The following is a 16,237-nucleotide window of genomic DNA, read 5'->3' as shown; positions in this document are numbered from 1 at the left end:
GCCTGTCCTTGGCTTTGGAGAGAGAGAGAGAGAAAAGAGAAAGATGAAGAAGAGTAAAACGAAGAAGAGGAGGAGTCTTATCTCTCCCTTGGGGGTGTTGCATCCTTTCATTCCAGATTGTCTTGGTGACCTTCTGGCCCTGCCCGGTTCATCCCGACCCTCCACTGCATCGCTTGTTTACTGTCCCATAATGACATTGTCAATGGCAACAATACTTCTGCTTATCGCGAGGTGTCGGCCTCCACAATGGATGAATGGCGCCGTAATGGGAAGGCGAATTCGTCCTGTTGTCATCTCCAGGTCTTTGAAAGCGCTCTCCTTCTTGGCTGTGTGTCGGTGAAAGATAAGATTAATTCTTCATATCGTAGGCTGATTGCGGAATCTTGTATCTAATGCAATTTTTATTTCTCACCCCCCCCCTTTCTTTCCCCTTTTCTTTCAAACTGCAGAGTCAAGCTTTTTTTTTCCTGTGTCTTTGGGGAAAAAAATCTAAATAATTTATCTGTGTTTTGGTGCATTTTTCCCTCTCCTGTACTTAGAGGGAGCGTGGAGAGAAATGGAACGGAGACAGACAGGAGGAAAGGCAGATGAGTGTTCTTTTTTTTTTTTGAATGGGGTGAACGTGAGCAGCATGCTGACGAGAGTAAGAAAAGGGAGCGAAGGATGGCAGGAGGGAGGCGGAGGGGTGGAGGGAGTGAACCCTCGCTCGGCTGGAGAGGGGCCTAAGAGGAGCCTGCAGACTTTGGTAATCCCTCTTTTATTAATGTGAAGCCAAGCTCAGCAGAATGCAGGCTCACAGACATAACAGAGCAGCTCGCAACTGACTGTCTTTAGACCTCACTGTCTGTCTCTTGTATGTAGATCTGCTTCTCTGGCATGACTGGCCGAGTCCCCGCCCTTCCCGTTTGCCAGGCCAGTAAACTGCCTGTCAATTAAAGCTGCGCTCAGGCGTTCGGTCCGGCCCTAGTCCAGCGCGCTTCCGCCCGCAGAGTTGAGCTCTCAAGTCTTTTGATCCCGCTCGGGTCCCGGCCTTGGTGTTTGGCACAGAAAGCATCCTGCGTCCTTGCCGAGCCCTGCACGTTACCATGACAACCTCCCTTACATCACTCAGTGCCCCCCATGTAGCCAATGGGCATTGACCTTTCGCTGTCAGACCGTGTTAGGGAGTGAGAGACACAGAGAGAGAGAGAGAGAGAGAGGAAGAGGAGGAGAGAGAGAGCGAAGCAGGCACTCGCCGGAAACAACAAACACAAATAGGTCATTAAATTGTAAACACAATTTAAAAGAGACAGAGGCTGCTCGGTTTGACCCGTGGCCTCAAGTTACTGCGATGTCAGTGTGTGTGTTTCCTGTGAATGACAAAAACAAGATGCTCGTCTTCAGAAGCTGTGATGTCACGGCTCGGCGGGGAGGCGAGGGGGCTCCCGACATGTAAAATAGAAAAAGGAGGATTTAATGGGGCTATATTTGGCATGTTGCAAGTAGGAAGCTTCTGGATATTACCAGTTGCACCTCCCTGCAACCCCAAGCTTCTGTTTCTCCCAGACACTGCCATATGTTCCCCTTTCTCCAACAGGAGCACTTCAACACAAAAACACGTGCAGGGAGCAGGTTTAGAGCATCAGGCAGACAGAGACAGATACAGGCCTTCAGAGACGTCCTCGTTAGAAGAAATTCATTTGAATGTGGTGTGTGGAAGCACCAGTTTTAAAGGCGGCTGGATGGGATCACGTGTTTTTGCAGATACGTTGTCGAAGACGATCCCGATCCTGCTTTTCTCACGTGACGGTTTGACCTGGGTCATGCATTTCCATCAAACCGTAAACTTCCTCCCGACTGGAAGGAAGAAACATAATCCTTGGGATACAGGAGCAACTGTCCACGTCGGCGGCTTCACGTCAGCAGTTTCCCGTCAGCATTCAGAAATCACAGATGATCGTGTCAGGAAACTGCATGTAAAATGCTCATGTTTACTAACCCGTCTGACATGTGGCTCCAAAGATTACCGAGGCGAGTAGAGAGGCAGAGAGTCTAAAGGGCAGAACACACAGGGTTTGTCACTTAGCATCACATCATGTGACACACTGGATGCGCTATACAGACAAAAGAAGTAATCATCGTGGGTTTACAGAATGGCGTGGTGTGTTTTAATGAACGCTGTACGCCAAAAATTTGAGTTTAACATCGATGCGTCTGTGGAGCAGATGGAAAAACTGCAAAGTTTTATTCTGTCACTTCCTGTTGGTGATGAAACGGGTTTTTCTTACGCTGAGACTCTGCCTGATGCAGCTTTAATCACTGGATGTTGGTGTAAATATGCACCATTATCAGTGTAAATGACAAATTATTAGTCATCATTGTCAGCCCTCAAAATTGGAACATTTGTAGAACTTAATTGTGTATGGTAATTTGAACACGTCGCTTCATTCAGCGGCTCTGCGCTCCCTTTATGCCTGTATTATTATGCTCTTTACATTCAGCTTTCACTGTAATAAACAGTAAGCAACATATGATCAGTGGCTGCAGCATCTGTTTGATGTGAGGAAACGTGTGAGATCATTATATCAGAGTGCCGGTTAGTCGTGTGGCCCAATTCCCGCTCTTATTCACCACTTTTCTTTTTTTTTTTTTTTTGCCGACACGCTCGCCGTGTGTCAATATTTGTCACCATTGCACGTCTGCCATCAGTTTTGGCTGAGACAAAGTGCAGCGAGAGGCCGATCCGATTTGAATGGTAAACAACAGAGGCGGAAATGAGTAATTAAGTTAGAAGTTAGCAAAAGTGTCTGCTGCATTTTAATGGCGATGGCCCGTGCACGCCGGATAATTTAGGATTTCAATTGTTGTTGTTTTTCAGTGAAATGCAGGTGTTTTGTGAAGACAGACGATTTTGCCCTGTATGCCAAACATTCTAATGAAGCTCACGTACAATCCATAATTTTAACTATCCCCCACCTGCCAGCTAGCCACACACACACAGAGTACACAGACAGGCATCGGCATAGTACCCACACACATACACACAATATGCACTAATGAAGCTGTTCTCCTCTCCTCTCTTTTTCGTTCCTGGCTCAGTGAAACATGCATAAATCATAATAAACAGAGAGATGAATTTTTAATCAGCAGCTCTCTGCCTGTGTCTTCAGCCCCAGCCTCCTGTGGGGAGGAGAGGCTGTGATGTGCCAGGTATATGGAGCCGGATCTGGCAGCGCCTCCTTCGGGACGGCTACTCACCGAGACATGCCTGTCTGGGCTGCCTCTTCCTGGGCATGATCCGCTGGACCGGGCCGTCTCTCTGGAGACGGCACTGGCCTGGGCCGGAACACGCCGTCTGTACCTACAGGAGGCTTAGGTCCAGATAGCGTGGGACATCTGAGGAGGGGGAGGCTTGTTACAGTTACAGCATCATAGCAGTACAACTGTAAAGTAGCTGTGAATCACACTGTGGCTGGTGATCATCAAAGGGCATGTATATTTCTGGGGCTGAAAGGGCGGGAAACTGAAAAAAAATCTTTTTAAATTTTATTTTCAATATTTTTACAATGCTTTTTTATTTATTTACTGGCAGAACTCCTTATTTTCTTTGTTTGTTGGCCTGGGTGAGTTGTGTTCTAGAGGTGCAGAACTTCCAGAAAGTATTAATTTAGTCTTTTGTTCCATGAAAGGCTTTTCTTTGGAGAAAAAAAACTCACAAGGCTCAGCCATTTTCTTGATATTTGTTTAAAGCTTAGGTAAGAATACAAGGCCCAAGCTGGGGAAGTCGTGTGAATGTTATAGTATCTAAGACATACGGCCACTGATGTCGCTGCAAATAAAAGGTCAGAACACCATGTCCAGTGGTAGCACCAGTCACATATATATTTTGTGAGACTCTGAATGAGATAGGGACCCTAGAACTGGCTTGGGGTCTGGGAATGGTGCCAAGGACCGTAGATCTCTGTGATATACTAATATCTTGCTTTGAGGTTATTTATACTGCTTCGTAATAAAACTGTGAAAATTCCGTGCACGCACGACTTGATGTTGAACTTGGCCTCCTTCCATCGGTTCAATACAACTTTACTATGATGTACACGATTTATTTGCCTCATTAAAACTTCATGAAAAGATGGCAGAGCCGACTGTGCATGTGAAGTCTGGGCAAGGTTGAGCTGCGACAGAAGCACAGAGATGATGTGCAGTAAATGTGAATAGCGGGTATTGTTGACATGGCCCTGCGCCACTCTGGGCCAGGCCCAGTGGCTACGCAGGCAGTCCAGATCTGGACTGGGGCTAGGCTGTTCCAGGGCTGTAGTATTAGACTCAAATAGGCCCACAACATAACAACATGAGCTGAGCTGTCACAGGGGATTACTTCAGCTAGGCAAGCCAGCGGGGTCTCCACTGCTCTGCTGCTCTACCAGAGAGAGAGAGAGAGAGAGAGAGAGAGTGTGGAGGGGTGGGAGGTGTGTGTGTGTGTGGTTGGGGGGGGGGGTTAGTGAAGGGGGGGGTGCTTGTTCCTGTGTGAGAGAAAAGGGAACAACAGCAGAGGCTGAGAGGAACAAGGCGAGAGACAGAGAAGCAGAGAGAGGCAGCTTGTTGAAGACGACAAACAGCAAAGACAAAAAAGGGAAAGACAAAAAGAAGACAAAAGAAGAAGGGAGAGAAAGAGCGAGTGCAGCTTGTAGCCTGATAAGGTGCATTTGTTTGTTTGTAATGTTGGAGCACTCGTCCGAGCTGGGCTTTGTGGGGAGAGTGTGTGTCGATGCCGTGTGCTGCCCCCCTCCCGCAGCCGCCAGCGCAGGATCCATGAGGATGGACGAGCTGCTGCTGAGGTACACACACATACACATCTGTGTGCGCGCACACACACACACACACCACACACTCATGAGCACCATTTTTCTGACCCAGATGCTGCGTTCGTGCATCCCTCTCGGGGATTGTAACACTTCCAGCTAAGGTGTGGCGTTGTTGCATGGTCGCTTTTGTATCAACAAGGTTTGTGAGCATTTTTATGTTGGGGGGGTGGTGGTGGTGGTGTGGGGGGGGGGGGGGGCTTGAACAAAGTGCAGGTGCTGGCTTATTCCTTCATTTGAGAGGATTTGACATCTGGGCTGGTTGCTCCTAACAGGTTCCACTGTAACACCTCCTACCTGGGCACTCTGTCTCAGTGTTGTTGTTTGATGGAAGGAGATTTCTCCCTGCTTCCCTGCAACTGTTTGCCTAGTCAGGCATAATATCCAACGCTTGTACTTCTCTTTTTTTTCCCTCTCTCGGTCTTTGTCTCTGTTCAGACCTCCTCCTGCTGTGTTAGCAGTACTGTTTCCGGGATAAAGCTGAAATATTAGGAAGCAGAATTCAGCAGACATGCGGCGCCGTTAACAGCTTTTCTCTTCTTGTTTTTAAATTAAATATCAGGCAGTTCAGTGTCATTCACCTTTGACACTGTGCAAACATTTCAGTTATATTATTTATATACACTATTTATCATACAGTTGTTGTTTTTGCCCTTCAGCTATTTTACATTTTTATATTATTCCACCCACATATGCATGAATATGTATCATTTATATTCTTGCTTTTTCTTTGGTATCAAGAGTTGTAGTATCTTGTGGTATCAGTTCTGATTCTCAGGCTTCTACCATTAAAGTTACAATATTCTAAAGTTTTAAAGTTGCTGAAAATACAGATTTTTTTTCAGTGTAAGTCCTGAAGTCCTGTGAACATGAACAAGCAGCCATCATCTGCTGCCACTGAAAGGTTATTGGTTAGTTTACCTGGGACTTTATACCTGTTTCTTCGGTCCCTCTCACTGGTTTGAGGGTGGCGAGGCTCTGTCGGTACACAGCCATGTCAGATGTTTCCTCTATAATTTTGTAGAAAAATACTTTACACTATGAAACAAAGTTTTCAGGTGCTTTAAAACACTAGAAACTTCTAAATCTTAAAGGCTTTTGACATAAAAATGCTCGGGTTTGGAGCTGCTGGTTCAAATTTCTGTCAGCATTTACTACTTTTTCATGGCATTGAGTGTTTAAGAGGAGAGAGGCCAGAGGCATCCACTCAACCGAAGCAAGATTTGACATTTTACAAGCAACTACCACAGCCTGAATTTGTGTCTTTGTTATATTGTTTAATTTTATTTACTTCTATTTACTAAGGTGTTGGAGGAATGTCTGCTTTTACTCTGTGACTGTTGAGAAATGGGGAAAATGAGGAGAGAAGGGAGAAAGATGAGGAGCAGTGAGGAGAGGAGGGAAAGAGGAGGCATCCCTGCTCTGAAAATAAGGCAGCCGAACAATGGAGATTCCCGACTGCTCGCTCTCCAGCTTCTCCTCTCCATCCATACTGTATTCCATCTTTCTGAAAATTACACGTTTTTATTTTAAAGTTCCCATTACTGATACATTTTACGGCGATACCCCACCAGTCACAATTTGTCTGAACTCCCCTCCTGTTGCATAAAAGATTGAGACAAGCGTCTGCCGCGCACCTGATCATGAAAAACAGTCATGCTGAGGTTGACTTGTTTTGCAACGAGTCAACATATTTCATTGATGTTTGCAGGTAGTAATTTATTGCACCATAATTTACTGACTGACTCGGTGAATGCTTCATTGGGTGACAAATGAAATTGCTTTTGAGGCATGCACTTCATTTGCAATTTCCCGATGAAAAATATGACTTTGAACGGTTTCTGCATCAAGCGGCTGCTCCGAGCGAGAAACACGGGGGAAATTTTCCAGAGGTTTACCGCGTGTGCAGGACGGCAGAGAGACGATAGCTGGGCTGAAGTAGCCGTGTACGTCAGAGGACGGACGCCTTTGTAGTGCGAGAGTGTCCAACACGGCAGAAACAGAGAACATGGAGTGCAGTCCAAAAAAATTAGGGGCCCGTTGTTTTGGGTCTGTACCTCAGTTTTTTAGGGCCCGTGTAATTTTTTGTTTGTCTGAATGGGAGTGTAAGAAAAAAAAAAAACTCAAGTGACTCAATTCCACTATCTTCATTTTGGCCTGGGTACCACAAACTTTTAAGGTGGCATTACAACCCAGAGGATGTGGAAGTTTTCCAGGCAGCGAGGCTCTGAAGAGAAGATGCTCCTGAGTTAAACTCACATCAGGGACCAAAAGTCGGGATATCTGAGCCACGGCAGCATCGATTTCCCAGTTCATTTTTAATCTGTCTCTTTATAGAAGTGCAGTACTTGGAGTACTCTTTCAGAGCTGGAACTTCTTTGTCATTGTTTCACTTCAAATCCAATGTGCAGAAGTATAAAGCAAAAACTACGTTACTGTGTGTCGACAGGCTGTGCAGTGTGCGCGCACACAAGTTGGGAAGGAAGTGTGTAAGAGGAACTTTGGTGAAAGATCCTCAGATAATCAGTGGATTTTCTCCTGTGAGTTGATATTAGTCTTTTTTTGCTCCACCCCTCCTCCTCCGTCTTCCTGTCCATCCTCTGGGTGTACTGGCAGTTAAACCAAGCGTCCCCTCCCACTCCCCCCACACAGTGTGCCTATCTAATGATGTGGAGGATATTAGTCTTCTATTAGAGATATGACCGCTGGATTAGAGTCACTGCCTCTCCCTCCCATTTCCCTAGATGGGTCAGGGCAATGGGCGTTAAAACGGCCTCTGTCCCCTCCTCCCCCATCGTCCTCCCCCATCGTCCTCCCCCCAGCCTTCTTGAATCTGCTAAACCAGCCGTCACAGCCTCGGCGAAGGGAGCGCACCTCGTCTCCGCTACAACGATTTAATCTGCCGAGCACCTTTTCAATCAAAGAGTGTCAGGCAGGGCCGCTCTCGACACGACTCTAATACAATGCATGGACACACACGTACAGGAAGCGAGGGCGTGCAAGGGGGCACCGGCAAATACTCGTGCGCGCACACACGTGCACCACATTCCCGGGTGCAGATCGATACTCGCAATCATACAGGCGAAAATGGGCGCCAGTTTATCGGCCCCTGATTCACACCCTGCTATCATCACCTTCAGCCAATCACACAATCAAGGGGGTGGGGGGGGGGGGGGTATGAAGGGAGAGGGTGCATATGTGAAAGAGGAGGGAGGGAACAGAGCATGGGAGCTTGCAGGTACATGAAATGTGTGAATATGTGCGTGAAATGAATTGAAATGGGTGTGAAAGTGCATCTATTTGCGGGCGGATGTGTATACACCTCCCTTTGTGTTTGTGAGTGTGTGTGCGTGCGTGTGTGTGCGTGTGTTTGAATCTGCATGAGTGTATTAGGAAGTGGTTTCTCTCCATTGTGTGCGTATAGCATGTGCGGCCAATGTGTTGTATTCCTCCATTTCTCTGAGTGTGTGTGAGTTTGTGCGCGTGCAGTACATGTGTGTGTGTGTCTGTGTGTGCCTGTGTGTGTGAGGGTGTGTATGTGTGTGCCGGTTGTTATCAGAATGACACCATCCTGCTCTCTCTCCTGCAGCCCCAGAGGATCAGTGGAGCTGCACCAGTTTCAAATGAAAATAAATGAGAGGCAGTGACCGCTACTGCCTGGGTCCCACTTTAATGAGGAAAAGGAGCAGAGAGGGAGGGAGGAGAGGGAGGAGAGGGAGGAGAAGGAGGACAGAGGTGGTGGAGGATGGGGAGGGTGGAGTGAAGGCAGGGGGAGAAATTGGAAAGTAAGGGAGAGATTGGTCGGAGTTGGCGACGAAGGGGCTGAGAGAGACGGACGGAGAAGGGGGTGGGGTGGGTGATGAATGGAGGGCCTCTCTCTGTCACCGATGCGATGGCCAATTACAGTTGGCGCGCGCTCCGATGCACCGCAGGTGGAGCGGACAGTGTTATGAGTGGCCAGAGAATATCCCTCCATCCTCCATTTGCATTGAGAGGAGAAATCACTGCACAGCGTACAACTTAGAGCAGCTTTGGGGGTTTACTCTGTGAGTCAGTGGAACTACATTTAATGTCTCCCACCACTGCAGGTCTGGACTGCACTACAGGAGTGTAATCTTTCACACTCTGCCCAGCTAAAACCCCGCGGATCGTAGGCTCCATTAAGGATTTTTGTTCTTCAACTTCTCAGGGCCAATTAAACCCTCTAGAATGTAATGAAACGTCGCCTTTTCAGCCTGTCCCCGCCTCTAACACGTATTTAAAAAGCCACGTAGAGGGGTGGGGTATCAGGGGCACGGCTCTGTGTGAAGCTAGCTCAGTAGCACCCCTAGTTGACTTGATAACAGTATGGAGAGTGACAGGAAGCGCTGAATGCACTTTTTACTCGCTGGGGGCATAAACATTTTTTGCTGACATAGGTCAAATAGCTTGAAAATCTTTAGTATGAAGTCATCACATTGGATGGAGTCGGCTTTGCTGCCTCGCTGCTTTGCCCGTGCAGGAGAGGGCAGTTACTTAATTCTTCACATACACTGAATTCTTTTTTGTGTTCAGTTACTCAGTAAAAATCCACCGAATCCTCCCAAAAATACTCCGTCACAAAGCTCAAAGCATTTTTTTAGTTTGTGAAAGGCGACATTTTGGAGATACCTGATTTTTGCAGATGGCAAAAACGTATTGCTTTGTGAAGAGGTGAACTACAACAGTGGTAGTCGGTTTGAAAGTAAGAATTTTATCACATAGAGCTTTATGATAAAGCTGCAACTTTTACCACACTTCACAGCTTTCCACAGTCCTCTATGGGATTATAAGAAAAACAGGCAGAACTTGGCTTGATTAGATCCTTAAAAATCCCAGAGGATGGACCCAGCAGAACAAGGTGCTTGAACCAAAACCAGGCCAGAGTCGTCTTGCTGAGGGTTGGGAGATGCAAGGTTTTCCCTCGACAGCAGCGATATGTTTCTCCTTCAGTGCGGCTGAGCGTTGTCCAGTCCAGTCTAGCAGAGGCCATTAAAGCTAGCAGACAGCAGCACACTATAGCCGGGAGGCCTCTTCAGGGGCGGAGGACATCAAGTGTATTTGTGTGTGTGTGTGTGTGTGTGTGAGTGTGTGTGTGAGTGAGTGAGAGAGAGAGAGACAGACAGAGGGACCCACACTTTAAGTCATGTCAAGACCACCGGTGCAGACATTAGTGTGTGAGGATCAGTGAGCAGGTCAGGAGGTATTTGCTCGCCAGTGTTGGACTTGATCAGAATGTCCTGTAACGCAGTGTGTGTGTGTGTGTGTGTGTGTGTCTACTTGGACATGTGTGTATTAGGGTCAGCAGGACTTCACTGTCTTTGCAGTTCATCTTGAATTAATGTCAATAAATCAGCTTAGAAATCGTGAACAATAAGAATTCCTCCTTACATCTTCAGATCCTGATTCATAATCATCAGATTTAGACCAACGCTGTGTGACATGCTATAACAACGCCATAGGCCTGTAGATAAAGAGAACAGAAACCGCAGATGCTGATCTTTTTTGACTGGAGATGCTGGTGGTTTATAATGAACATTATGTTCAGTCATAATTATGTCACTGATATGATGACAGTAGACCTTTAATCCAAATAAAAAAAACTCCCGCTGATGCTTCAGTCCAGCCACAGCAGGCTTCAGTTTGTGTGTTGTGTCAGATTGTGTGCAAAACAGGTCAGTGAGCATTTAGAGTCTGCAGCCCCACAGGTAGAGCTGGGATTCATGTTAACTGGAACACAGTGTCCTAACCAGAGTCCAGCCAGAACCAACAACAACCTGACAGAGAGAGAGAGAGAAGAGAGAGGAGAGGGAGAGATGGAGTGAGTGATAGAGGAGAGGGAACGAGACAGATGAAAGCATGAAAATGGAGGAGAGAGGAGGGCTGGAGAAAATGTAGGACTGAGATCTGGAGATTGAACAGTGAGTGGCAGTGAGAGTGATGGAGAGAGTGTTAGAAAGAGATGTGGGGGAGTATCCATCCACTCAGTCAGGTTCTCAGTCTTTGGTTCTGCGTCTGACAGAATGAGAAAGAAGAAGAGAGACTAGACTAGATCAGGACACCTCTGCCATATCAGCCTTTCATTTGGGAAGTGATTCGTATGCATACACACACACACACACACATAGATATATACATACACATATATGTGTGTGTGTTTGTGAGGACGTATATATGTACATGCAGACACACACTGATCAGAATGTTTTTTCCTGTCTGTCTGGTTTCAGGCTCCTCACATGTCCACTTAGGCTCAAACGCAGCTGCTTGCTTTTCTGAATTATTCATGAGCCCCTCATTAAATATTCACGTGTGAAAAGCCGGCGCCATTAGCTACCCACAATCCTCTCCTCTGGGTGAGATGCAAGCAGGAAGCAGAGAGAGGCCTGGATGATAGTTTACAGTGTCTGATAGACAATGTTGTGGCTGCTTCAGGCTTTTCTTTTTTTTTTAATTTGCTCTGTAACACCAGCTATTTTTGGTCCTGTCTCTTTGTCTCTTTCTTTTTCCTCACCCCACCCTGTCTCCTCCTCCTCCTCCTCCTCCTCCTCCTCCTTCTCCTCCTCCTCCTCCTCGTCCTCCTCCTCCTCCTCTGCCCTCCCCGCTCCTCCTTTCTAAGTGATCGATTTGTATTGTTCGGGCAGCTGAGGCCCCCCAGCCCGAGGTGAGAGAGATGAAGGCGGAGAGAAGATAGAAATAACTAGACAGAGGGTAGAGACGAGAAAGACAAAAGTAGGAGAGCAAGCGAGGGCAGAGGCAGACCTTGCCATGAGGGGGATCTGGGAGAACATGGGGCCCTAGGGTGAAGAGATGGAGAGATGGGAGAGGTGATGGGTGAGGGTGGGAAAAGAGCAGAACAACAGCAACAACAGGGAGAAAATAAGCTCCAACACAATGTATGAAATGTCCATACCACTGGCCCTGAGTCCAATCCAGTCTCAGGGATGCGTCTCAGTTTGGAAGTGGACGTAGCATAGCCATAAAAAAAAGTTGAGGTTCGCTGTTGATAATTTCACCAAATGACGTTTCTATGCAAAAATGTGCTTATTCAGCAACATTCAGACGGTGACGTTTCACGCACAGACCTGTGCGGCGAGCAGCGGTGACATAGCTGCAGGGGTTTGCGGTGGCGTGCACAGAGGGCACACGGTGGACTTTAGTCAGCTGAGGTAATGCGGTGTATAATATCGTGAAATCTGTTCTGGAAAAGTTGGCAACGAAGCAGGATTTGAAGGTTTGAGGTGACTGAGCAGATGTATCATTATGTTCCCAGCACCTGCCAGACTTCAGTACTGAAAGAGAGGGTTTTTTTATTTAGTTAGTTAGTTACTGTGAAAGTTTAACCAGAACCTGACTTCCATGCTTAATCGTTTTTAGATGCTTACACACTGTTTAACCGTGTAGAACCTTTGAGAGTGGGAGGGCGACAGGTCCTTTTCTCTACTTTATTGATTTATTTTCTTAGGAAACTGCTAAATTAAAGCTGAGAACAGAGATTCAGAAGCGTATCTGGAAGCCGGCGTTTTCCTCTGTTCTTATTTGATTAGACATTTCCCTTAATTTATCACATTGACCTGTACATTTTGTTTCAGTAAGGATTAGCTGTTTTATATAACTGTAAATTGAAGCACTTTGGGTTCTGGAGTGTTGGTTGGACAGAACAACATCTCCACAGTTTTTATCTTCACATTCAGGTTTGAAAGGTTTGAAACAACCTGAGCGTGAGTCCACTGACAGCTCTGTGAGGAGCACTGAGCTCGCTGTTTCTCAGAAATCAACAAATGTACGCTGTCTTCATGAATGTGGCTGTTCAGTGCATGGCAAATGAGAATCCCAAGGTCCAGGGACAAAACATGAGGCTTCATTATCATTGTATTCAAAGCCCCACTGTCATTATATGGAGGGCGTGAGGTCAGGATTCATCCACCGCGGACTTCACTGTTAAGTTACCTAAAGCCTGTTGTTCAGGGTCACGCTGTCGGAGACATAAAGTGTAAAATGTGTCTTACATGAATGGATGATAAAATTCTTGATTCAGTCTGGATTTTTATCAGATTTAGACTCTGGATTCAGAAAATTGAAATGACGGCCGATGCACGGAAGCTTTCGGATTTGCTTTTCTTGTCCTTTTCTGAAGATGTGCAGAGAATCCAGTGCGGAGCAGACACATGGCTGCACACACGCTGACACACACATGCATCATATTAAATGCAATATTAAACAGCTGCATATTAAAACGTCACATTTTTCCTATAAGCCGTTGACTTCGCATGACTACACTGAAAATTGAGTATGTTCATGTTTTATTAATAGATGGATGCATTTTGCTGTTTGAGGAACAGGAGGGAAGGATTTGTTTGGAATTCAAAGCAAATGAGCAGATCTGATTGCGCGATTGTTTACCCGCCGTGCAGGCGAGAACATGCATTCCAGTCTCCTCACTTCACACCCGACACGTTTTCACCGCAGCAGCTGACATGCCTGCACACAGTGAGACAGGTGTTCGGAAGCCTTTGGCAAACACACAGGAACATACACATGCGTTTTCTCACTATACCTCCGATCATCAGCTGCGTTATTCAATGGTGATTTTCATTTCAGTCTCTTCAGTAAGGTCGAGTTTTAGCACAGCTGCCTTTAAATGCTTGTTTACATGGACAATCTGTAATACCCATTCTGAAATACCTGAGATAATCACCTTGGAGCACAACATGCAGAATTTCATTCACCTCCGTTGCGTTGGGTTGGAGGCAGAAATCTCTTAAGACCAATTTCTCAAAACCTGCATGTGGAGGTTTCGATAAAACAAGTCGGCATATCCAAAATCTGCCGGAAACAGGCAGGGGAATAGTAGGTGCACAAATTACTGTGATGTCGTCTTTGTCGATGCTGTTGTCAGTTCGTAAACGTGTTGGATTTGGGCTATGAGCATCCGCTCAGGCCCGAACGTGAAAGCCTGCGATGGGAACGCAGCCGGTTATGATGCAGCAGTTGGTTATATAATGTCCTGCACAACCCCTGTTCTGTGAAGGGTCAAATGCGGTGAAACATGCAGCGTGGTCCCCACTCCTGGGACACTGCGAGCCCTGAGGCGCTGATGTAGGATCGGCCTTTCCCATCCATACTCTGACCTCGGTCCTTACAAGTAAACATGCAAGCTGACCCCTGAGCAGAGCCGCGGGCCAAGTCCCACCCACGCCATACAGTTACCCTGCTGTATGTGTGTGCATACTGAGCACATTTTTTTTCCCATTGACCCAGATACTCATATTCTTCCCCCAGAGAGCCGCCTCTCTCAGTCTAAGAGGGGCTCATTATTTTACTGGAGTGCCTCCCCTCTTTTCTCCTATGGAGGAGGGAGGAAATGGGGCAACCTGGTAGACGTGCTGCACAGGGGTGCATTCAAGCCCTCCTCGGTTCCACAGGGAGGCATACTGGATCCACGCAATTAACGCAGCATAAAATGGAGTCAGCAATTTTGCAGCAAATTATTGGCTGGTTCATTATTACATGGCTATCCCCACGTGTAATTGCACCTCTCAAAATTTGGCTAGCTCATTTGATTGTAAATCACCTAACTGGCCACATGTTTATTAAGTTGCCACACTGAAGCATGTGTGAGATGGAAGCAGTCTGCAGTTTAGATGCACTGAGTGTTGTATTTATTCATTGTATGAGTATCAGTTATACTTTGCATGTTGTCAGAGCAAGAATCCAGTAATCTGATGCTTTGGCCTGGTACCAGGCCTGTAAATGGGCGGGAAACTGCTGCCATGTTGTGTGTTCTCCTAATGTGTAGGTAGGTAGGTACAAGTTTTTTGCCCTTCATGCCTGCGTTTCAGTGGCCTCGGTGAAATGAATGAGGGGGCTGAGTGATTTTTTTTAACGTTCTAATATTTATGTAAATGAAGGGGTAATGGAGAACCAAGATCAGGCCAAAATGTAAAAAAAAAATCTATTTGTAAGGCATATGTCAAGAATTATGTTTCAGCTAAGGTCCATTTTTTCTTGTGTATATGCAGTAATATATATATTTTAACTTCATGTAACCAGAAAACCTGGTTGAGATTTTAAAAATCAGACCAATGAACTAATTAATTCCAGTCATCTGTCATTTAGCAACTTTTAGGGAAATTGTTCCTTTTGCGCTAAACTGTATTCGTGTTACAGGTGATGACGGAGATATCAGCATCTTTAAAGTGATTCTCATAAATGACAAAAACGAAATGAGATCAACTTTCCACGGATTTTGGCAAGAGAGCGTTAAATATGGTGCAGATTGTCTGACAGCAGATATTTAATGGTTTAACTATCTTGACAGGAAGATACCTACAGTTCATTATATTCAGTAGTTGAAGAATGTGTCATGATGATGATGATGATGATGATGATGAATATCTTGTGGTTGATGGTGCTGATGAAGATCATCTAAATATGAATGATTTAAACCACCGTCTGTTTGAATGAATATGTGTAGATTGGAGGCGTCTGTGGCCATAATGATGCCCCGATGGTGAAAGACTTGCTCTGGTTAGAGACATCTATGACTGAGGAGACCTAATAGTTAAAGATCAGCTGCAGCGTTATGCGCCACGCCTCCCCGACTCGGCACCTGGTTCTCCAACAGTCAGTTGCGCTGTTGCAGAGCGGATTTTCAGACAGGACCGGCGGAAGAAAACCAGCAGGGAAAAAAGCGAATGGGGGAGAGGAAGAGGAGAATGTGACAACTGCTGGATGCGGACAGAGTGTGTGCGGCTGGCTACACTGCCTTTGGGGAGGCCTCGGCTCTTGCACCTGTCCCTCTCCGTCTCCGCGGCCAGGCGCAGTTTGGGCGAGAGCGACGCTTTATTTATCAGGCAGGGCGCACAGCGGCGGAGGCGCACACACACTCACACACACACACGATACTGTACGCACATACACATACACAGGGCAGGCAGGCAACATGACTTCATCCTACAATCTGGATTTTCTGCCCGATATGATGGTGGAGAGCCGCCTGCTTGTCCCCGGAGACAGAATGTGAGTTATTTTCCATCTCTTTCTCTTTTCCGCCTGTGATTTCTGTGCTTTGTGTGTGTGTGTGTCTGTGTCTGTGTGTGTGTGTGTGTGTGTGTGTGTGTGTGATCTTTACTGTCCTGAAAAGCAGCTGTCCGATGTGGAAATGTTGCTCTGCCGCTGGATATGTGACTGGAATCGGGGTCAAAATGAACGCTGTAGCCGGCGTGACTGTACCTCCGTGTTACTGTGTTAGTTATGGCTTGTTGTTATTAATATCCGTCGATAAATTGTACGGGGATCGCAGGAGCGCCCGGGGCTGTGATCAGCTATAGACAGGATGGTGATGAATGAACGCCATTACGGGGGAATTAATGCTA

The 16,237-nt window shown here is 46.5% G+C and overlaps 1 protein-coding gene across 15 annotated transcripts in view; it reads left to right on the top strand.

Annotated features, from left to right (window-relative positions):
- Positions 1-16,237, top strand: part of celf2 (cugbp, Elav-like family member 2) — a 168,268-nt gene that overhangs the window by 46,309 nt on the left and 105,722 nt on the right. For 4 of the 15 annotated variants that reach the window (XM_041029666.1, XM_041029660.1, XM_041029659.1 and 1 more), the window contains exon 1: positions 4,549-4,817. The exons of 3 other annotated variants lie outside the window; for them this stretch is intronic. In XM_041029666.1, the coding sequence (XP_040885600.1) occupies positions 4,699-4,817 (119 nt within the window). In that variant the 5' untranslated portion in view covers positions 4,549-4,698. Of the gene's footprint in view, positions 1-4,548; positions 4,818-15,555; positions 15,882-16,237 lie in introns of those variants that run through there. 8 more of the 15 variants (XM_041029667.1, XM_041029658.1, XM_041029665.1 and 5 more) reach the window with 5 other exon arrangements.

The sequence above is a fragment of the Toxotes jaculatrix genome, chromosome 22 (genome assembly GCF_017976425.1).
Source record: "Toxotes jaculatrix isolate fToxJac2 chromosome 22, fToxJac2.pri, whole genome shotgun sequence".
Classification (NCBI taxonomy): domain Eukaryota; kingdom Metazoa; phylum Chordata; class Actinopteri; family Toxotidae; genus Toxotes; species Toxotes jaculatrix.
Note: the sequence above shows the minus strand (reverse complement) of the source record. Positions and strands in the feature narration are given on the sequence as shown.